The sequence below is a fragment of the Ambystoma mexicanum genome, chromosome 8 (assembly GCF_040938575.1).
Source record: "Ambystoma mexicanum isolate Mex_15411 chromosome 8, UKY_AmexF1_1, whole genome shotgun sequence".
NCBI classification, from domain to species: domain Eukaryota; kingdom Metazoa; phylum Chordata; class Amphibia; order Caudata; family Ambystomatidae; genus Ambystoma; species Ambystoma mexicanum.
In genome coordinates this window covers 1,722,089,869-1,722,112,899 of record NC_090929.1, presented here as the reverse complement: position 1 = coordinate 1,722,112,899, position 23,031 = coordinate 1,722,089,869, and the positions used below count along the sequence as shown (strand labels likewise).

At 48.9% G+C, this 23,031-nt stretch overlaps 1 protein-coding gene across 2 annotated transcripts in view; it reads right to left on the bottom strand.

Annotated features, from left to right (window-relative positions):
* EEF1AKMT2 (EEF1A lysine methyltransferase 2) overlaps positions 1–23,031 on the bottom strand; it is a 197,332-nt gene that overhangs the window by 27,653 nt on the left and 146,648 nt on the right. For both annotated transcript variants that reach the window (XM_069612043.1, XM_069612042.1), the window contains one exon: positions 155–371. In XM_069612043.1, coding sequence (XP_069468144.1) covers positions 155–371 — 217 coding nt within the window. The remainder of the gene's footprint in view (positions 1–154; positions 372–23,031) is intronic.

The following is a 23,031-nucleotide window of genomic DNA, read 5'->3' as shown; positions in this document are numbered from 1 at the left end:
ACAGTTGGGTGACCGGTGTGTGTTTAAGTGACCTGGAAACCTTGCCATTTCTTAGAGCTGCATTTGCAGAACCTATAACAGGCGACCCACACTAGCATCTGCCAGCTGTTTCTGATCAGTGGGGAGCGATGTGCATGCAGGGGTAGCTACTCACCTTCAGTGTACTGGCTGATCAGCTCCTCGCGGGTCCAGTTACAGGATGTAATGAGGAAATGTCCATTGTCCTTCAGCACTCTGCGCAGAGAGGCAAGGTAACGCTGCCTCTTCTCAGCCGCGCACTCGGGGTCCAGGCTAATTGCATCAAATGTCCCCTTGTCCACACAAAGGTCAAATGCCAGAAGCTCTTCCGATGGATTCAAAAAGTCCTCCACCTACAAAACAAGTCAGCACATTACAAGCAGAACGTGACTGCCTTCTACCAGATGGCGGCAAAAAAGCAAAACACAGGCAAAGGAGAGACCTTTAAATCAGTAAAAGGGCATCATCAACCATACATGGGGAGGTCATGATCCAACAAGTGGGAGACCAGCTGCCAGAAAGGGTACATCATCCATGAACAAGTGAGATGCTGTCCACCAACACGCGGCATGGCATTCCACTAACACGGGGCATGGCATTCCACCAACCTGGGGCACGTCATTCCACCAACACGGGGCACACCATTCCACCAACACGGGGCACACCATTCCACCAACACGGGGCACACCATTTCACCAACATGGGGCACACCATTTCACCAACATGGGGCATGAACAAGTGGGTCGCTGTCCACCAACACAAGGTATATCATTCACACACGAGGCACATCCTCCACCAACACAAGGCACATCCTCCACCAACATGAGTGTTAAAGCAGAACTCCATCCTTGGGTGCTTTTTGCCAACTCTTGACCCTAAACATTATTTCATGCTTTCTTGGATTGTAAACTTTACTTTTCTGACAAGGCGACTTCTACTGAAGCCCCCCTGCAGATCCACCTCCTTTTTGCTGTTCCCTTTATGGCTTGTTCGTGGGCAATGTCCCTCCGCCAAAGAGCGTGTTGGGGAGTGTCTGGTGGCAGCAACAGGTGTACTATTTGGCTACACCATGCTGTAGCCTTTTTGCGCATTAGTAGCCAAAAGCCCATATATGATGGCCATTTGGATACCAATGCCTTTTATAAGTCCTGCATCCCGTCCTTGTTTTGTAGCCGGTATGCACTGGCCACATGGGACGAGCAAAAGGGTTGTTCTGCCTGGGTAGGATTTGGACATTTCATACAGGCTCCTTTAGTGCGACTGCTGTCGAGGTCAGGCTGCATGAGGGTCTACCAGACACCTAAATTCAAATCTGTGTGGGTATGCGTGTGTGTCTGGAAGCTTGGCTGTGTGCTTTGATGGGCTGGTTACCAAATCTTCGAATGGTGCACAACTGTGGATTGGTGGGCAGGAGTACAACTGCACTGGTGTGTGCCCACAACAAGAGAGCCCTGAACTTTTAAAAGGAGGACATTTGGGAAATGGACTTGGGAAGACTGCTGGCAAGATGAGCTGCTCCAGAAGATCATGGACCCTGCTGTCCTGGCTGGGCTCGATCCTTTTGGTGATGCCTCAGTCTTTCTCTGTTGGACGAATCTCTTGCCGAGATCCTGATCTGCTGCTCTCCAGCGTTGCCTGCTGAAGCACCATGCCTGCATCATTTGTATTTGTATTATTTGTAACGCGCACCGTCAAGCCCGGAGGCATCAGGGCGCAACTTAGACATGGTTACATAACGAGCATACATGTATTCAAACTTTAGATACAGTGCAAAAGTATTCAGAGCATACAACAATATACATCATTTACAAAGTAGAGATTAGAGCAGCGCTTTACTGGGACAGGGCTCCCAGGTACATAAGAAATCCAAGTTTCAAGGCTGATTGAAGAGCCAGGCTTTCATTTTGGACTTGAAGGCACTAAAATATTCTTCTGATCTGATCTGATGGGGAGGGAGGAGGGCATTCCAAAGCTTGGAAGCTAGGGTGGGGAAGCTTAATCCACCCGCTTTTTGTAGTTTGAACCTAGGGATGGTTAGACAGTGGGTCTGGGCGGTTCTTTGCGGGCGGGTAGGCGCGTGGCGGGATAGCCGGCTGCAGAGATACGGGTGGGCTTGGTTGGCTAGGCATTTGTGGGTGAGGCCTAAGGATTTCAGTGCAATTCTCTGTTTGACAGGTAGCCAGTGTAGATTGGATCGAGATTCCGAGATGTGGTGGTTTCGCGTGATGTTTAGAGCCGCTCTAATGGCATTGTTCTGGGAGATTTGCAATTCGTTCAGATTCTCTTGGCTGGTTCCTAGGTAGAGGGCGCTACCCTAGTCAATTTTGGCCATGATGAGGGTTCTGGCCAGTGTGACCGTGTTTGGGTTGGACAGAAATGGCCTACAGGCTGCAATGAGTTTGCAGGGGTATGCAGAGGCCGGTCTGACTGCATTTGTTTGTCGGGATAGGGTGGCGTCAAGGTAAACGCCTAAGGTTTTAGTGTCTTTCGAGACTTGGATGGTGTTGCCATCGATGATAAACGATTGGTGAGACGGCTCAAGTTTACTAAGGCGTTGCGTGGTGCCCAAGATGAGGAGCTCAGTCTCGTCATTGTTAAGGCATAACTGGTGTTGTGCCATCCAAGTTTGGATGACCAGGTAGACGTCATTCAGGGCCTTAGTGTCAGCCAAGTAGTCTCCAGTGATGGGAATAAGTATCTGGGTGTCGTCAGCGTAATTCGTATAAGAGATACCCAGATAATCAAGTACATCAAAGAGCGGTTTTGTAAAAACATTATAGAGTGTTGGCGACACGCAAGAGCCCTGGGGGACGCCGCAGTGAATAGGGGAAGGATCTGCAGCTGCAGATTGAGAATGATGTGATCCAGGCCGTAGCTGACGGAGAGAAATGGGCGGCAGAGTGAAGATGCTTGCATAAGATATGGTGATTGACCAAATCGAATGCCGCAGAGAGGTCGAGTAGAAGTAACAGGGCCAGTTTGCCGTTATCCTTTAGAACTTCAATTTGAGTTTTTAAGTCTAGTAGAGCTGTCTCTGTCCCGTGTCTGGGGCGGAAGCCAGATTGTCTAGGACCTAGAAGATTATTGGCTTCCAAGTACTCTTGGATTTGCAGGTATGCTGCGCGGTCTAGGATTTTTAGCAAGAACGAGACAGTAGTAATAGGTCGGTAGTTGGTAGGTATGCTCGGGTCAAGGGAGGGTTTTTTGAGCAGGGGGATCACCCATGCGTCCTTAAGGTTGTCAGGGACAGTTCCTGTTTTGAAGGAAGCATTAATGAAGGATATGATAAATGGGGCCAAATCGTGGGCCGATTCCTTAATGATTGGGGCAGGGCAGGGATCGCCCTGGCAGTTGGATGGTTTGATCCTCAGGATAATGTTTTCCACCTCCGCAGTGGTGAGCGGTGAGAAGGCAAATCGTTTGAGATTGGGCAAGTCAGGGGAGAGGGCCCCAGCTGGGGTAGGAGGGCGATTGTCCAGTTTCAGGCTGTCTTGTTTAGCTATGAATTTAGATTGAAGCGTGGTGATTTTGTTCAGTAACGCTACCTGAATCTTAGCACACCATTTGCTATCTTTAATGCAGATGTCGGGGGGGATTTAGGGGGGAGGAGTAACGGGACTTTCGAGCTCTTTTAGGATCTTAAAGAGTTCCTTAGAATTGGAGTCAGCTTGCAGGATACGATTATTGAGGGACTCTTTTTCACCTCTATGACGGCTGCTTTGTAGGTGAGCGATGCCAAGAAGAAACCGTCTTTGTGCGCGTCAGAAGGGTGACTTTTCCAACGATTTTCAGCACAGCGTTTGGTTTTGCGGAGTACTCTTAACTGTGGTGTGAACCAAGAGTTAAGGTGTGCCCGTGGTTTGGCCTTCCTCAGTTTGATGGGGGCAATAAAGTCTATAGCTGTGAGCATGCTGCAGTTATAGATGTCAGCTAGAGTGGTGGGGTCATTGCAGGAGTCAGTGGCCGCTTTAAGCGAGGGGAGTAGCAGAGGGAGAAGTTTCTCCTTGGTTATGTCCTTTTTGTTTCTGGTCAGGAGAGCAGGCGCTATCAAGGTCGGGATATGGGGGAAGCTTCAATATTAAAAGTGATGATGTGGTGGTCTGACCATAAGCAAGGGGTATTGGCCAGGACATTGACATTGCAGTTAGAGATGGCTAACCAGTCAAGGATCCTGCCTTTGTAATGCGTGGGCACTTGGATGTGCAAGGTGAAGCCAGAGTTAGAAGGGCGTTTTCCAAGTCTAGTGCAATAGGATCTTTGGGGTCGCCAAGTCCTAGGTTAAGGTCTCCAAGGATGATAATTTGTGAGTTAGTTTTTACATTGTCAAGGAGGAGGGTAGAGATTTCACCGACAAAGGAGGGTGCGGGGCCTGGGGGCCTGTAGATTAGGTGGAGGGTGGCTGTTTGATTAGGTGTTAGTGCGAGTTTGACCGATAGTAGTTCAGCGGACTCGAGTTTAGTGTTGGTCGATACTCTTAAATCCAGAGTGGTTTTGTGGATGATGGCTAGGCCACCACCTCTGGTGTGGGAGGCAGAGGTGCGGTCACATCTCATGATGCCGAAGCCGGGTGGTAGGGCAAGGGATAAGGAAGGACCGGATGCAGCATGAAGCCAGGTTTCAGCTATGGCAATGAAGTCGAGATCTGAAGTTGTTATGAGGTCTGCTATATCTAGAACGTGCGCTGGGAGGGATCTGGCGTTGATGAGGGCGCCCTTGATAATCGGCAATTTCGCCTCTGTAGAGGGGAGTTTGCTATTGGTGGGTGCAATGCGTGAGTACGGTGGTGTGTGTAGTGTTTGCTTGGGGAGATTACTGCGAGTGGGGCGTATGCGGAATCTGGTGCCTAATCTTTTGTTTCTAAGAGATAAGGAATACGGTTGATTCAGAGTGGGTTTACTAGCGAAGTGTTCCAGCCAGAGGGCTGGGTCGTTGAAGTATGGGTTAGTGTCAGAGTTAGGGTGCTGGATGCCTAAGGTGGGTGTCATAGGGTCCATTGTGGGGGTCGCCATGCGCAGGGTCGGGGGACAAGGCTTGGGAGAGATGAGGTGAGTGATGGCTGAAGGTGTGTCGGCCGTATGTGTAGCTGGGTGATAATTGCTGCTTCAACGGGCAGAATGTGGTACAGTATAAGGAGCGCCCTAAAGAGCATGGTGGATGTGCACCTGGGGGGGAGATGCGTCGCAGCAATAGGCGTGTTGGTAGGGCAGTGCAGAGTCAACAATAGGCCGGTTCGATTTTAGCTAGGGCGGTGCAAAATCAGCAGTAGGCAGGTTCGAATTTTACTAGAGCAGTGCAAAATCAAAAGTAGGCAGGTTCGAATTTAACTAGGGAAATACACAATCAGCAGTAGGCAAGTTTACTTTTAGCTATGGCAGTGTAAAATGAACAGTAGGCAGGTTCGAATTTAACTAGGGCAATACACAATCAGCAGTGGGCAAGTGTGCTATTAGCTATGGCAGTGCACAGTCAACAGTGTGCAGGTTCACTTTGGTTGAGGCAGTGTAAAGTCAGCAGTGGACAGGTACGATTTAGCTAGGGCAAAACACAGTCAATGGTAGGCAAGATCACATTCAGGTAACGAGTTGCAGAATGCTTCAGAATAAAGGGGGACACCGATTAGGAAGTGGTCGGAACAGTGCGTGTATGGTAGACATTAGGTGATGTGGAGGTTCACGTACCTCGTGAGTGGGGGTTTAAAGGGAGCATACGCGCGTCAATTGCATGACATAGGTGAGTAGTTCTGTGGCGGAAGATTGTAATTGAGTACGCAGGTCGACAGCTCTGAGTACCGGATGAGCAGTAGTGTGTCTTGCAAAGATGCAGTGCCTCGGTGTAAGGGTGGCAAGGAAGGTTTTAAATGTTACCTCATACAGGTGGTCCGGACCAGCACAGGCAGTCGAACGGCATCGAACAGGCATGTAGCAGGCAGTAGCCAAGATTCAGTGTGCCTTGGAGAATGTACCCAAGCTCTGGGTAGTCTTGAAGACAAGTAGTTCGGGGAGTGATGGTGCTTGGGCAGAGTTTCTGGCCTCTGCCTCGGTCAGCTCCGGCACAGGCTCGAGACAGGCGCTTTTGTCCAGCGCCTTCGTCCGGGAGCCGGCTCACGCCTGCCGGCATTCTGATTGGTGCAGAAGGTGGAGGTGAGCACCAATCCGGCGCCAGGGGCGGGTGCTGAGGTCTTGGCAAGTCAGGTGGACCTGATGCATTATAGGGCGGCCATATTGGACTGGCCATGTGCTCACCTTCAGCTTTGCCTGCTGGAGCACCATGTCTGTAGCCTCTGAAGCTTCCCTGTATTGTACCATGTTCTTACCTTCACGTTGCATGCATGCTGTGAGCACCAGGCACGCAGCCTCTAGAGCCTTCCTATCCACTTATCATTCACCAGACCAAAGGAGAGCCCATCTTCTGCCTAGCTGGAACCCGAGTGGCTTGCTGCTACTATGCCTTGACTTTGCTCCGTCGAACACTGTATTGCCTCCTGAAGCTATTCTTCAAAAGGCACGTTCCTGCTGCTTGGCGGGTCACCTCCCCTGAGCCACCTATGCCCCATTTCCTCAGTCCTCCTCGAACATCCTGGGTGCGGTTGTTCTTGAGGATTTCCCCTTCATTGTGCAACATCTGCAGAGGGATATTCGTCTGGCTCCTATTCTAGTACTGACACCACCAGGAATTTACCATTTATCACAAGAGACATGAACCAGCATATAGCCATACACAAATCTGAACTTGAAACTTAATTCTGCACCCACCCTTCCTCGTCCATTTCTGCTGCAGTGTTTGGCAAGATTGTATGCAGTACCCTGTGGGAGACTACACCAGCCTCGTCCTCTTGGCCTCGTCCTCCTTTTACCCCTGCACTTGCGCCGGTCTGAATGACACCTGGCCTAGTAGGATCGTTGTCTGTCTTCCCCTTGTTCCCCCCTCCCTGCCTCGTCGCGCCTTGAAACACTTGTGTATAGGCGCGTTACAAATGCCATATCAGGTAACCCAACCTTTGGTATAAGTCTGTACTACACAAGTTGGTAGAGTGCCTGAGCAGCCAGGCTTATCTCAAGAGGGGTCAGTGTGAGCTGTAGGGTTGCAACACAGAGTTTCACAGTGGCAAGTATTCAAATAATACTTAAACTCAAGGTTTCTTGATTGAAATAATTATTTATTAATTTAACAGTCAGTTTTAAAATAAGCCTTCTCTAGAAGGGAGCAGCATGCAACACTTAAATACACTTCAAAAATGCACTCCTTCAGTTCAGTAAAGTAAGTAGATACCCTTTTGGGGTGGCACACAGACACTTCCTACACCCCAGGTGACACCAATTGCTAGGACACTGGACATTAATATATCACTTTTCACACTTAAATGGTAATACTGAAGTTGTGGACGAAAAAGGAAAAGATTAGGGAAGGAAACAATGGTTAAAACGTTTCTAACACAGTTAAGCACTTTCGAACCCCCCATGCAATGCAAGTTAACCCTTTCCCAGCTACACAAGTAAGGTATGTATGACTTTTTGGAGGGACAGTTCAACCCATAGTCAGAGTTTAAGAAGAGTCTTCAGGGTTCCAGAACAGCCAAGTCTAGAGGAGCTGAGGCACTTCTTGAAGATTAGCACACAATTCTTGCACAATGTTAAACAGAGTTTTGTTGTAAAAAGAAATCACTGTTGAGCCACAAGCTGGGAGACTTGTGAAGGGCAAAGCTGTAAGCAACTCTGCAAAGGGCAGCAAATGCAACTCTCCAATGAGAGCAAGCAAGCTACACCACAAGAGGTAAGTACCCCTTAGTTCACAGTACCTGGAGTCTGAAGAAATGGTTCCTGCTGGCTTCTGTTCCCGTTGTAGTCCTGCAGATCCTGTTGTTCCTGGGCCTCAGTCATGGGGACAAGAGGGAGGACATCTGGGGACTCCTGCACTATGATTCAAAGGTCGGCGGCAGCAATGGGCGCGATTCAGATCAGCAGCACTTCGTGGTTTCAGCTACTCGCAAATAGCACCACGGCGGTTCTTGGACACCTTGTGGACTTTCCTTGCTTCTGGGGTCCAGCACTCTGTTGAGGTGGCTCAGGCTTGGGCAGTCCTGCTTCGAGGAAGTCCGGAGGATCTTCCTGGAGCTTGGGTATGGCTTAAAGGCGATGCACTCAATTCTGGTGTTCCTGTCCCCTGGCACTCTGTACCTGCAGCAGCAAATAAGTACAGCCAGCAGAGAGAGGGGTTCCAGTAGAGTACGTCTTGTGGCGGATTGGTTCTTTCCGTGCTTTTCTAGTCGATTAGAAATTCGGAGCTTCAACACTGCAGCAGTGCTTCACCTGGCAAACCAACAGTCCAGGAGTTGCAGCAAGCTTCTTCTTCGGTGTCTTCTTCAGTTCCTTCGTCCAGTGGTCGACTCTGCCTTCCTTGCAAAAGACATCGCCTTTTATACAAGTTTCTCCCATTCATTCACAGCCTAGCTATCACTCACACAGCAGGGAGGCTGTCCTCCAAGGACATCCATCCATCCAATCACCTTTGGGTGCTTTCCTCTAACCAAGGAGACTAAGCACAGGGAGTTTCGGGAACCTCTCTCGCTTCCTGCCCTGTCAGACACACTGGAGCCAGAGGCGGGCTTCACCAGTGAATCCCACCAAAGACAAAATGAACAAAAGGGACCAAACCTGGTTTGGTGCGCAGAGTAAATATCAAGAAGGACCTTTCCAATAAGAAATGGCAAAAAAAAAAAAAAAAGACCAGGGCCATTTTGACAAAATGGGCTCCCATGGGTGCAGTACTGCAGCTGCGAGGGCAGCCTGCGTTAAAACGCACAATGGTAGGAAAAAGTAAACCACTGCCACCAGCCTTTAATTTTAGAAAGGGTAACATCAAAATGCTAAACTAGCATTTGAAACTAGACACAGGGGATACTGAGTAACCCCTCCAGCACTCTATGTAAGATGGTGTGTGCTGGGTCTACAAAGAGAAAAAAGTCAATTTCACTTCACTGCTCTTAGAAACAGTAGTTTATCCTAGAGAAGGTATTTAAACCTTAGCAGAAATCCAAAGGATTTCTCTGTGATATTGCACTGAGGGTGCTGTGTGTCAAAATAATGATGCCTATGGAGTTTGTCAGACTCCAAAACCAAGAGAAACACAGGGTTCAAATCAAATAAAAATACATGAGAGAGTGGGAAAAAGGTCTCACTCTCTCCAGGATGAAAAGTCCTAAAGTCCACCAAAAGAGCTGGGCGTCTCCAAGGTAGAAGGGAATTGGCACAGACATGAGACATCTCCCTAACATGCAGCCATCAACTTCAAGTTGTGTCTCATGTGCGACTGCTTTAAGGAATTGATGGTGGCAACAGTAAAGACAGACACAAGCGATCACAGTTCAAGGGTGTTTATTAAACTGTATAAACGGGTGAGAAAAACTCATCTAAACCTAAATCTAAGATGGGAGCAACCTACGACCATCAAATAATAAGGCAGTCCTATGGCGTTGTGTCAAATAAAAAGGGCCTATACTAACGAAAAAACAATTGCCAATCCTTACTGATAAATTACAAAAGAGTGTGGGATAATGTTCATCAGAAAAGAAAGAAGTGTTCTCAAAATGATAAGCCAGTCTGTCATGGCTGGGGTCTCCCTTCCCCAAGCACAGGACAAGGTGGGACTCCTGAGCATAGCAGCCTCCTGGGCCTCTCCAGCACGAGGTTCACAATTCCATTCAACTATACCAGGACCTTCAGAGGCTAAGTCTCTTTTCTGCAGTCTTTTCCCTTAGCTGGCCTGCTGGATCAAAACAACAAACAAAAGTTCCTCCGTTGATCTTACACATTGGGCGATTACCCTTCGCCCCCTTGGATCTACCTCTGACAGGCTCTGATCCTTCTTGCAACGTGGGCCTTCCTCACTCTGGCTCACAACGCCCTTTCACTCATAATATCGACACAATGTTCTCAAGTCTATCATGCTTCAACCCGATTCGCAGACATCCCTCAACCGGGTTTACATTTGCCAATTTCACAGTTCACTCTGCTTTATCACAATGCAGGATTCACCTCTCTTAGCTTTTCCCTTGGTTCACATAGCCATCTTTAGCACAGTGCATGAGTTTCTAACACAGTTCATGATTTGCTTCATCTCATCAGAAAGCAGGGTTTCCCTTTCTCTTGGCATCCCTCCGTCGGGTTCACACTTGCCTTAGGTCACAATTTTATCAGAAAGCGAGGGGGTGCTCACCCCCTAGCTTTCTCTCAGCAATGGGTCAGAGACTTTCAATTATACAAGGGGTTTGACGTGACCCTTATAGGACCACTCGGACACCTCACACCGCCCTCTCCTAGGGCCTTCTGGTACTTGTAGTTTCAATACAATAAAAGTGGCCAGCCAGAGTCCTTTGAATGAGCCCTCCTGTGGCGCCTGCCCACTCCGCAGCTGGCTCTTCTCTGGGCTTTCCCAAAAGTTCAAACACACAAGTTTTTTGTTCAAAAGTTATTCGCGTGCACATAATGTTGCCGATGGCAACCTTGGGCTCTACACAGTTTGGTTTTCTATCAGCTTTCTCCGACTCACTGGCTGTGCTGAACCCGTTGGCTTATTTTACTTCTGCAGTCAAGGACGGTACCATGTAGCCAGCGTGCCTCCCCTCTTGTGTTATCAATACGCGAGGCCCTCTTGCACCAATGACACCTGCCACACCACTCGCCAGCTGTACTTCCAGATTGTGTAATTCGTAATTCCCTTTTCGGAGCCTTTGCAGGTCTGAGTTGAAAAGGGAAAGGGCACTTCCCTCATCGTCGTCCTTTCTGGTCTCGCCACCTTTCTCCTTTGCTTGAACTGCCGGTCCAGGATAGGTGCTTCCTCGTGTGTTCGGCCTGGCTCGTCGTGTGCTTTCATGCTCTGCCTTTTATCCCTGTGGGGAAGGGCAGTCAGGGGGGTGTAATTAGTGTCAATTGACTGACTCTGCCTGACCTTTGTGTCGGGACATGTCAGGTAAACGGCTCTGGGGTTAGTCCGTTGTCTGTCATGGTGTAAGAAAGCATTCGTATTGGAAAGGGGGGTAAGTTAGAGAATTGAAATATCCTACGGGGTACGAAGGTGAAAAGGAGCTATAAGGAAGGGGGTGGTGGGTTAGCTCGGAAAGGTAAGATTTGTAGGGTTGGTGAAATTAATAGGGGGACTGTGGGAACGGTAATGTTCTGTCAAGGCAGACTGGGAGTTTGGGAAATAATAATCAGTGAACGTGGAGAGAAATGGAGAGAAATATCTGTACGTGTTCAGGTAGGAAACAGGAAAGCAGGGATTCGGCAAAGTGTGGTTTTCGAGTGCAACAGGGTGTCTAACGGATTTACCAGATGTGGAGGTGGTCTTGGATTCTGGTAAAGGCAGTTCATTGGGTGGAAGGCAGGTAGATGCTATACAGCCTACAAAAGCCTCAGGGACCTTGCCCCTCTTTCCTTCTTCCAAGTTATAATACCGCGTCTCACCTGGGATATTCCCCCGAGCACAACCCCGGGCTCCCCTACCCAAGTGATCCTCCCTCGCTCGCTCGCTCGTCTGCCCCCAGGGTTGGGATCTGAGAGCGCCAGCCCTTCCCTGGCCGCCTGAATAAGGGATTCTTGAGGTCTGCTTGGGAGAACACCCTCAGGTTTCTCACACTGCAGAGTGCTTTCCAAGCCCCCCTCCGAACCCTCAATGGCGACCAGAATGCTGCCTGCGACCTTCAACTTCACTCGGCAGTCATCCTTCTCTGGGCCTCTGGTTCCAGAACAGGGGTGTGCGGTTCTTCTGGTTGTGTGTATGCATGGGGTGGGGGTGGTGTATGCATGGGGTGGGGGTGGTAATGGGGGTAGCCTTAAATCTCCAGATTGATGATTTCTGCCTCTCTTACACCTATTGACTTTAAGAAGAAAATACCTTTCTGCCATAAGTACGGTAGAATTATTGGGTATGTAGTCTTAAACTCTCTGGACAAACTTTCTGAAGCTCATGAAAGTAACTAACTTACCTGTAAAAGGCCGCAGCCCCTTTCGGGTTCTGGCGTTTCCAGCGGAATCCTGGTTTTTCTAAAGTATTCCTGTGATTTTAATATGACGCCGTTTTAGGTGAAATCTCTGCAATCCTCTCCCAACGTAGCCAATAAAGGATTTACAAGGCACGCACATGGCCCGGTTTGTTCCCATATATTTCAGGGATGGACATGCTCCTTTCTAGGCCCAATAGTCCATATACTATATTTTATACATAGATTGTGATGGTCTGCTGGAGTATTCCATCATTACAACTGCCTCCTAGTGATCCATACAAAGTGTATAGTAGTGCACCAAACCTTGGCAGTTTTTATTCCCAGGTGTTACACCTCGGAAGCCATGCCGGGCCTCTCCAGCTCACAAGGTATACGTAGGTAGCAGACTCACGTCTGCTAGACTCAGTAAAGGCAGAATTCTGGCTGTTCGACTTGGCAGATAGCGCTTCTCCGCTCCTTTCCTACGGCGTTGGAGGCTCTCATGGAGACTGCGTACAGCGGCTGCTTGTTCCTACATTTCCCATAGTCCTCGGATTATCACCTGAACAGCGCCTTCAATGACGGATTAGACCCTCGACTTGCGCATGAACTGAAACCAGCTTTTCTTATCCGGAATGCCTTGCTTACTGTTTTGTCTGCCTTGAACAGATGTGAACTGAACCAGCTTTTCTTACACGGTCTGCCCTTGCATAACGTTCTGTCTGCTTGAATTACATGTGAACCGAAATCTGCTTTTCTACCGTTTTGTCTGCTCTGATTATACAGAACCAAAACAGGCTTTTCGGTTCAGAAGGGTACCCAAGTAACCAGTGCAGTAACAGACAGGAGATCAGCAGGGGAGAGGAAGAGAGAAGGCCGAAGCAAATAGCAAAGTCTTGAGCTGCTTCCGGAACCGGAGATGGTTAAGCTCAAGTTTCAGAGAGGCAGGGAGGCTGTTCCTGAGGGAAGCCCCAACCGAAGAGAGATCTGCCCCCAGCTCATTACTTGGAAAAGCGACTGACCCTCAAGGAGTTGGAAGAGGAGGAGCAAAGAGCTTGAGTAGGAAGATACTTCAGGAGAGCAAGCTGGAGATCTTTTAGACCCAAGCCCCAGAAGGCCTTGTGGATAATGCAAAGGGTCTTGAACTTGATCCTTGCAGCCACTGGGAGCCAATGGAGAGATGACAGTGCTGGAGAGATGATCCCTGGGCTTGAGGCCAAGGACAAGTCTTGCAGTCCTGTACTGGATGAGTTACAGAGGATGAATACAAGAGGCCGGCAGATTTAGTTACAGTAGTCCAGCCGAGAGGGAACCAGAGCTCTGGAGACGGTGAGCTTCTGGGGGAAGGGGAGAAAATAGAGAATACCTCTGAGGAGGTGCAGCTGGTAGTGTGACTTCTTACAGATGTCAGAGATGTGAGGAGAGAAGGAGCGTGTCAGTCGAAGATGACACCAAAGTTTTTAGCCTCACAAGTGGGAGCAGGAAGAGGGCCAAGAGAGGCCGGCCAGAGAGTGGAGGGAAAGGGGCGGTGCAGGTGTGCCTTAGAGGAGGATCTCAGTCTTGCTGGCGTTCAGGCAAAGATCATTGGCGGCTGTTAGGCAGAAACCTGTGCAGTTCCCTCTGGGACCACTGCAAAAGATTTAAGACTACAGGTGTTTGGCAGTAAACCCACTTGGTAGCAGTCTGTACCACACAGATTCACTTGGTAGCTATGGCTGAGCAGTCAGACTTCCCTCAAGAGTTAGGCAGTATACAGAGTATTCACAATAGGTCAAGAGCACACAATAGAACAAGTGAACACCGACCAGGGCTTGGTGTAAAAGAGATATAATTATTTATTTAAAACCACATCTAGAAAAACACACAGGCACTAATCGTAAGCATTTCAAAAACACGGTCACTAAAAGATATACACTCCCTTAAAAGAATATTAGACAAGTCTTAAGTAAAGCCCCACTTATTTTCAGACAGCGGTGAGCGCTTGACGTAGATGGCACTCCAATAGTTCGTTTTAAAAAGGGAGACAAAAGCAGAGAACAAATTGAAACAGATCCCAACACTTTTACAAGAACAGAACAAGAGGGGAAGGCAAAGTAAAACCGTGAATTCAGAGTCAGTAGGCCGGATCCGCTTTAAGAGGATCGAAACGAAATGTGTCCAAGATCACACGGTTTCAGTGCACAAAAGTCTTGTAATGGTTCAAAAAGGAGTTGGATCAGAGAAAGGGACCAGTTAGAGGGTCAAGGCGGCCAGCCAAGTCCAGAAGGTTGAGTTATTACCTTGTTGCAATCTTTAGAAAGGGAGGCCTGGCGGACACGGTACCTTAAAGTGGTGAGAACGCTCCAGCGGGGGCAGTTGTTCCTGGCAGAGAATGCAAGTCGGTGCTTCGTCCGGGGGAAGAGAGGATCTCGTTGTGGAGGAAGACAGGAGTCCGTTGCACTGCCAGGGAAGAAACCAGCCGCAGAGTTTCTCAGGTACAAGGAGCGGTCCGGTGATTTGCGGTTCAGTGGTGAGTGGCTATCCAGCTGCCGGGGTGCTTGGCACGGGCAGTTCGACCACAAACCGGGCTGTGGTGCGATGAAAGAAAGGTAAACTGGTTGTGCCCACCAGTCAGGGGAAGAAGCCTCTCCAGCCGGGAGATCTTCCCTGTCGTTGGGAAGTGGTGAGTCGGTTCTGCAGGGCTCCACCGGTGGTGTTGTCGTGGTAGGTCGGCTCAGCTTCTCCCTCGTCGGATTCTCAGGTCTTGTGGCAACTTCTGAAGTTCCAGTCCCCAAAGCCCTGCTTTTATGCAGAAAACCCCCATTCACTCAGCCTAGCTGTCACTCAAACATGCTAAGTGGTGAGCCAAATCACACAAGGGTGCGACTTGAGTTACCAAAGTAACTCAGTCCAGGGTGCCTAAACGCTACCCAGACAGAGTGGCACCACTTTTGGAGGCTTCTGTGGAGAAGCCTGCCAAAAAGTGGAACAAAGGGCTCGACTTGGGTTGGAGTCACAGAAGAGAACACAAACGCCATTTTAGAATCGAGTCTTGGCAAAAAATACCAACCGGAGAATTAATATTAATTAAATAAACCGGCGGTATGTTCGAGGCTATGAGAATTAAATAATTAAAGTTGGTAGCTTCGAACAATGGGAAAATCCCATAGGGAAATATTTGCGGTCGAATATAAAAATTAGTTTCCACTGCCACCAGCCAAAACTCGATCAGGGGGGACGGAGACGTGCCCCCTCGACTAACAGACCCCGGGGCAATCGAATTGCCCCGACCAGTACGTCCACAATATGATGGTTTGTACTGGTTTCTGTTAATAATTTGGGACTAGTAAAGCCAATGGTGATTTTACATGCCCTGGGAGACAGTAGCCAGTCCCAGGGTATGGAGTATATGGTCGGGTGTCACTATGACACCCCTGTGTCACTGCACTGAGGGTGCTGTGTAACACACATAGGAAACACACATGAGACCCTATGGAGTAAAGGACCCATAGCCCATAAAACACATTACCAGTCAAAGGAATACCATAAATCATGTCCAAGAGTGGGAGAAAAAGAGTCTCACTCTTGGCAGGAGGAAAAAACAAACTCCAGAAATCCAGCAAAGCTGCTGGGGGACTCACTAGGTTAGGAAATTCAGCCTAAAGAGAGAATTCTCCCTAACAGCGGCACACCACTCTTGGATAGCAGACAGACAATCCAGGATGAGAGAAGGAGATGAGGCGGCAGAGGGGAGCCTAAAGGTGAGCTGGGTGTCGTCCGCATAGCTGTCATGCATCCATTCTCCTGGAGGGTGTGGAAGCAGTGGAAACTAGGCTGACGTTAGGTATTCCTTCACGTGTTTTCCACAAGGGTGTGGTGACGGTCAAGTCTTTCTTCCCACGGGGATATGTATTCTCTCCTTTCCCAGCATGCCTTGCATTGCAACCTGATAGCTCCCACTACTGTTTTGGTCTAAACGCTTACGTTTTCTCTCTACGCTACCCCGCGCCCAGTTTGGTACTGCATTTTCGTTCGATTCTCTATCCGCACCTCTGCGGTGCTCTTCCTGCCTTTCTTTCCTCTCCCACTATCTGCTTCGGCGTCCTTGCCTCTGTAGCCCTGCCCCCCGGCTCTGGGTCTAGGAGTCACACCTTCTATCTTCACTTACCGCTAACTGAAGCTTCTCTCCGCTCCCCGAGCCGCAACTCTACTCTTCTGGTCACCACAGCCTGCATTCTAAATATTTGTTACCGCAGCCTCACCTGTCAGACGGAGAAGTCACTTCAAACTCTTGTGGGCTCTCGCCCTGCTCTATCCCAACCGGATTGCTCGACAAGGGACCACGACAATCTGGAGTTATTCGCCTTGATACGTGTCAGCATGCATCCATCCGAACTGCAAGGTATTACACCAACTTCACGCATCTCGCCTTGGAGGTTTTTTTTCTGCATCCGCTTTTTCCCCTCATGTGCCTGCTCGGGGGATGGGGTCCAAGGGTACAGCCTTTGAGCCATCACTGGCATCCCTCTGAGGCAGGCTCACTACACGAAAGAAGAGGAAGGATACATGCCAGGAGAAGGATTGTTCATACCGACAATGTCCACACTTCTACGACTCAGACTCAAGTCAATCAGGTGAGGAGGCAACATTAAGCTGTGGGTCGGAGGGTAGTGATCTCGATATTGACAATAGCACTGAAAGTTGGGGTAGAGAGCAGCAATGCAGTGGGCAAGAAGTGCCAAGTATTGGTTGAACAGTCAGGGAGAGAGGTTAGACTCCTGGGGGAACACCACAGGAAGAGATAGAAAAGAGGAGAGGAAGCACCCAAGTTGGACCTGGGAGGGTGGATCAGAGAGGAATGAAGTCAGCCACACCAGGGCCTGACCGGTGATACCCAGATTATCTCGGAGACGGTGGAGCAGGATGGCATGGTTGACCGTGTCAAAGGCAGATGAGAGATCAAGTAAGATGAGGACACAGGGGGTGTTGGAATTAAGGTTAGAGAGCAGGTCTTTGAATCCTCTCAGAGCACCGAGTCTATAGGTCAGAAATCAGCACGACGACACGAAATGTAACAATAATTAGGCTGAAGGCGAAAGGACCGCAATCCAAAAAGCCACTGGAGTACTCCAGGAATTCAGAAGGGAGACCAATCCAATCCATAAAAGACTCAAATAAAACAAAAGGAGATTGAAAACCAGGCAAAAAACAAAATCCAAGAGAACAAGGCAAACGTTTAGAGTGCAAAATACAACTGAATTAACAGAGAGAGATCCAAAGTCAGGATGTGGGTACATTATTAGTAGGCACACAGCGTAATCAGAAGTACAGGGGGTTATTCAAAAGCAACTAGTTAGGCAGACCAGAGAGTCGGTGCACAGTAGAACAGGATAGGAGAAGAGCACCAATCAACCGCATGCTGCAGAAAGGGAGAGCACAAATACAAGGAGTGAAAAGGAGCTGAGCTAATCACAAAGCAGACAACAGAACCTGGAAAACTCAGGCTGTAGAGCGTCGTCCCACGGGAGCTGGCACGTCATGTAGGGTCAGCAACTCTCAGTCTACTGCAATGTAACCTAGTGTTTCTGCCGGCCACGTGGCAGTCACGTCTCGTGACATAGGTGTTGCACGTCATGACGCAGTAGCACTACAGCGTGATAGGACTTGAAAGCCTCGCCATTCTGAGCTGCAATGGCATTTGCCGATAACCACGGCGTCGGCAGGGCACCATGACACAAGCTAGGATATTTTTAGGCCCACCAGATGAAACTAAAATCTGCACCCAAGATCCAGAAGAGCTCTGCACTTGGAAAAGGAACCAACACTGGGAATCCCAGCTCACAAAATCCCCAAAAGGTACAAAATTGGACTAAAGCCTTTTTTTTTAACAAGCGGGTTAATACATATACAGCCAACCAGTAAAGAACAGGCAGGAAGGCAGAGAGAAAATGGTGCAAATGTGGCTCGTGTGGACATACAAGCCTGTAAAATTCACTCCAGTAGATATCAGAAGATGATAGGTCAAAATAAAGTCAGCTTCATTTACAAATTGCCCAGTCACATGACAAGTCAGAAGAGACCTTTGAACTTAAGAGTTACCCAAACTTGGCATCAAAGTTCTTCACATACTTTAGCCCCATCAGTGGAACTGCGGACGAAACACGTACCCAAGAAGAAACATCTGCTTTACCAACTATCACTTGTGCAGCACGTTGCTCAGTATTCTACGCCTTTTTCACATCCAACCAAGAACTTCCCTACCTTTAAGGTTCTTTTGTGAGCCGGGTTACTTCTTGCCCGACTTTCATGGTGTCCAAACCATTTTTCCCCGAAACTAAGTTTCATCCAAATCCCACAAGGATGAGGCTCATTTGTCGCATTGTTGGGACATTCTTGATCACCAAGGTGCCTCCTCCTCTCCGGAGGTCAGTATCCCAAACCATGCAGCAGTACTGGCGCCCATTGTGGCAGTGTACATTAATACAGTGGTTATACAAGTTGAAGCTATTTTGGCTCACATGAAGTCTTATTTCCTGGAGGCTGCCAAAATTCCAACATCCAGACAACTGTGCCTTGCCGCCTTTGTGTGCAATTGGGTGGAGACCTGGATGGGCCATGAAGGCGCATTTTTCTGATGTGTAAACTCTGGCCAGGAGCTCACAAAAGGAATGTGTGGTGTTACTTTGAGTGATCACAAGGGATGTATCCACATCCCCTGAATTTGCCAGAAGGCCTGTGAAAGTATGTATGTGGTGGCCGGCATTGGTTGACTGGCAGCCAAAATGTTTCAATGGTACATGCATTTATTTTATTTATTTATAGAGCGCACTAAGCCCGTGGACAACTGGGCGCTGGTTACAGTGGTGGAAGAGCAGAGCAAAACATGATAAACTCATGGCAATGCCAAGTTTCAGTTGACTTTGCAGGTTTTTAGATTCCTCCTGAAGGAGTTGCAGGACCGTTCATTGCTCAAGTGCATGGGTAACTCAGTCCAGAGCGTGGCAGCCTGCACTGGGAAGCTGGAGCCACCTGCCCTTTTTCCGGTGGAACCTCGAAGTGACGAGGCAGTAATTGTAGGCCATTCTTAGAGGTCTTGTCGAGGAGTGTCTTGAGTTTGCTTACAAGGTAGGGAGGAGCATTGTTTGAGAGGCTGCAGTGGGCAATGGAGAGGATCTTGAAAAGTGGGCGGCTTTTCTCGCATCATAGATGTGTTCTCTCTTACCGGTGTAATGGGTTGTTCTCAGTGTGTGTATGATTGGCGTAAGGGTCACCCCATCGCTTGGCAATGAAAGCGGACACTAGACACCAAGAACTATGTCAACTGCTTGGATTCAATCCTTAAGTGTTCAGGCAAACGACTTGGCAGAGGACAGCTGTGGAAAAACTGTACTAGCACCATTTTGGACTCAAACTCTTGACAGCAAAATGTTGCCTCATTCCTGACCAGAAGGAGCCTTGTCTGGCGCTCCTTTCCTTGGATCTAGTGGGTACAATAGATCCTGTGCCTGAAGCACTAAAACAGAATACCAAGCCTCCTGTCACTGCATGGCGGTTGCATCTGCTAGACATTTTAGCCAATAACTCATCTGTAGCGGGAGCAAGCCATCATTCCATGGACATGAAGACCTCCAATGGTGTGTCCTGTTGCACATTCTTTGAACCCTGACCTGTGACCCCCTGACTAATCTCAGCATTGCTGGATTTTCAGTTTCTGAATTGCTCCTTCACCACTTGCAATTCTTCAGGGAGTCCCTCGGATGAGCACTTGGCATACAGGCCTGTTCTTCTGCTGCAGACCTTACTCATCCAGCTGTCAACCACGCCAATCCGGGCTGCTGCTCCAAGGGCTGCACTCTTCTGGGTATCTTGTTGGGGCTCCATTGACTTACTTGTGGGAGCTGGTTCCGTGCTTCCATGGCAGAGAGACTCCTGTGCCGTGGGAGACCATCCAGAACAGAACCACAACCTTCCTTCCCTGCTGGTGGGGTTCATAAGCTCCCACTCCGGAATGTGGCAAGTGCAATTCTTGTACTGGTCTACCCCTGGTAGGTCTTTGGATCCCTCTGGGGTCTTCTTTGGGTACACACCACTTATGGGACCCTGTGTGCAGAGACTGTACCCTGATAAGGATAAGCATTAATGCAATGTTTCCAATGGACCCCCAGAGTTAACATTGGTATTTGGGAGGGGGTTGGTGATTGTGTTTTTAAGACCTGTGTGCCTTTTGAAAAGTCCAGTTGGACTTCCATGATTTGTTTTAACTGTGGTAATTGTGCTGGGTCAGAAGGATGAGACAGACCGGGGTACACCATATTTCAACTCTGTTCATTAAAAATGAAAGCGAAAAGGCCTCACTTTCTGTGAGAGTGCAGAAGTAAAAGTCTGACACAGAAGCGGCACATTGGTTGGCATAGACTTATTTACAACCAAAAAAGGAAAAGAAAATCCTATCTTGCCCCGTTTACTATGAGGGGTTGCCCTACCTCTAGAAAAATACCAAGGATCCGGTCAAGAAGTCTGTAAAGCGTCCACCATCCTGTGTCTAAACATATTTACGTACCATACACTCAAACTAAGGAAAACTGTATGGCTCACTAATCCAGGAGGCGGCCCGCTCATTCTGGATGGAGACCCTGACATAATACAGAAGGAGGCCCCTCTCATTCTGGATGGAGACCCCGAGGCAAGGAGGCCCCTCTCATTCTGGATGGAGACCCATAGGCACAGGTCATTAATCCAGAAGGAGGCCCCTCTCATTCTGGATGGAGACACCGAGGCATGGGTCATTAATCCAGAAGGAGGCCCCTCTCATTCTGGATGGAGACCCCGAGGCATAGGTCATTAATCCAGAAGGAGGCCCCTCTCATTCTGGATGGGGACCCCAAGGCACAGGTCATTAATCCAGAAGGAGGCCCCTCTCATTCTGAAAGTAGACTCCAAGGCATAGATCATTAATCCAGAAGGAGGCCCCTCTCATTCTGGATGGAGACCCTGAGGCACAGGTCATTAATCCAGAAGGATGCCCCTCTCATTCTGGATGGGGACCCCAAGGCACAGGTCATTAATCCAGAAGGAGGCCCCTCTCATTCTGGATGGGGACCCCAAGGCACAGGTCATTAATCCAGAAGGAGGCGCCTCTCATTCTGGATGGAGACCCCGAGGCAAATGTCATTAATCCAGAAGGATGCCCCTCTCATTCTGGATGGGGACCCCAAGGCACAGGTCATTAATCCAGAAGGAGGCCCCTCTCATTCTGAAAGTAGACTCCAAGGCATAGGTTGTTAATCCAGAAGGAGGGGGACACACCCACAACCCCCGCTCCCACAATATATCCTCCCCAAAAATAATCGCCTATGGTGAGACAAACTGCCATATGTATGGCGATATTTTTGGTGGGGATATTTTGTAGGGATACCGAAGGAGGCCCCTCTCATTCTGGGTGGAGACCCCGAGGCATTGGTCATTAATCCAGAAGGAGGCCCCTCTCATTCTGAAATTAGACTCCAAAGCATAGGTCATTAAACCAGAAGGAGGCCCCTCTCACTCTGGATGGAGACCCCAAGGCATAGGTCATTAATCCAGAAGGAGACCCCTCTCATTCTGGATGGAGACCCAGAGGCATAGGTCATTAATCCAGAAGGAGGCCCCTCTCATTCTGAAAGTAGACTCCAAGGCATAGGTCATTAATCCAGAAGGAGGCCCCTCTCATTCTGGATGGAGACCCCGAGGCAAATGTCATTAATCCAGAAGGATGCCCCTCTCATTCTGGATGGGGACCCCAAGGCACAGGTCATTAATCCAGAAGGAGGCCCCTCTCATTCTGAAAGTAGACTCCAAGGCATAGGTTGTTAATCCAGAAGGAGGGGTTCCATGTGTTAATATCCCCCCAAAAATGTTGCGATACAAAAATAATTGCCATATGTTTGCGGCGATATTGACCCATGGACCCTGCGGGGGATACACCCACAACCCCCGCTCCCACAATATATCCTCCCCAAAAATAATCGCCTATGGCGAGACAAACTGCCATATGTATGGCGATATTTTTGGTGGGGATATTTTGTAGGGATACCGAAGGAGGCCCCTCTCATTCTGGATGGAGACCCCGAGGCATTGGTCATTAATCCAGGAGGCCCCTCTTATTCTGGATGCAGACTCCAAGGTACAGTTCTTGTGAAATAATATGTAGTTCCAATGTCCACTGCTCAAATGTTCAGACCAACATAAATAAAACACAGATGAAGCAATTTCCTGGAGGGAACCTCTTCCTCCTTCTGTGAAACAAATATTTAGCTCTCCAGTCTCTTATCAGGCCTGGTTCACTAACCTGCCAGGCCTGGCTGTAGACTTTCCCAAATGGTTCAATACTGTGACCCTCAATGGCGTATCAAGCCCGGTTCACTGCCCTGCCAGACTTTATTATCACACTTCACCTCCTTCTATCCTTTCTCAGGGTCTCTCTGACTTCCTCTGGGCTCCAGCCCACTAGTTATAGGCATCCTTGCACTGATGTGGGTTTTTTAACCTTATATACTTCACTGATGGGCCTTACCGGTTTCCATTTGGGTCTGTGATTAAACCTGTGGAGTCACTGATCCCCCACCAGACATCCCCTCCCATGTGGCCAGGGGATGGCAGCCGCTACCTGATCCTGACCCTGGGGTTCGTATCATGAGGGAGGATCACGCGGAAGGAGACAGCTGTCGGGGGGAAGGTGGTCACCCCATCAGGAGAGACGCAGTATTCTTCCCTTCTTAGAGAAGGCAACCTCATAATTCCTAAATTCAAATTCTTGATGGCTAGTTGTCGCCATTTAAGTCCCTCGCCTTGCAAAACCCAGAAACCCCTTCCTGCACACCACTTTAAACAAACGTACATTCATACCACACACACACACACCTAACATTTCCTGTTTCTAAGGATTTTCTAAACAAAAGTTTTGAAAAACACAATTTCAGAAATCCAAGAAACTAAGGACTTCATCTCCCATAAGGCCACAAGTACAGAGACGATGAAGGAGGAGGAGTCAATGCATCAAAGAAACACCAAGTTCAATG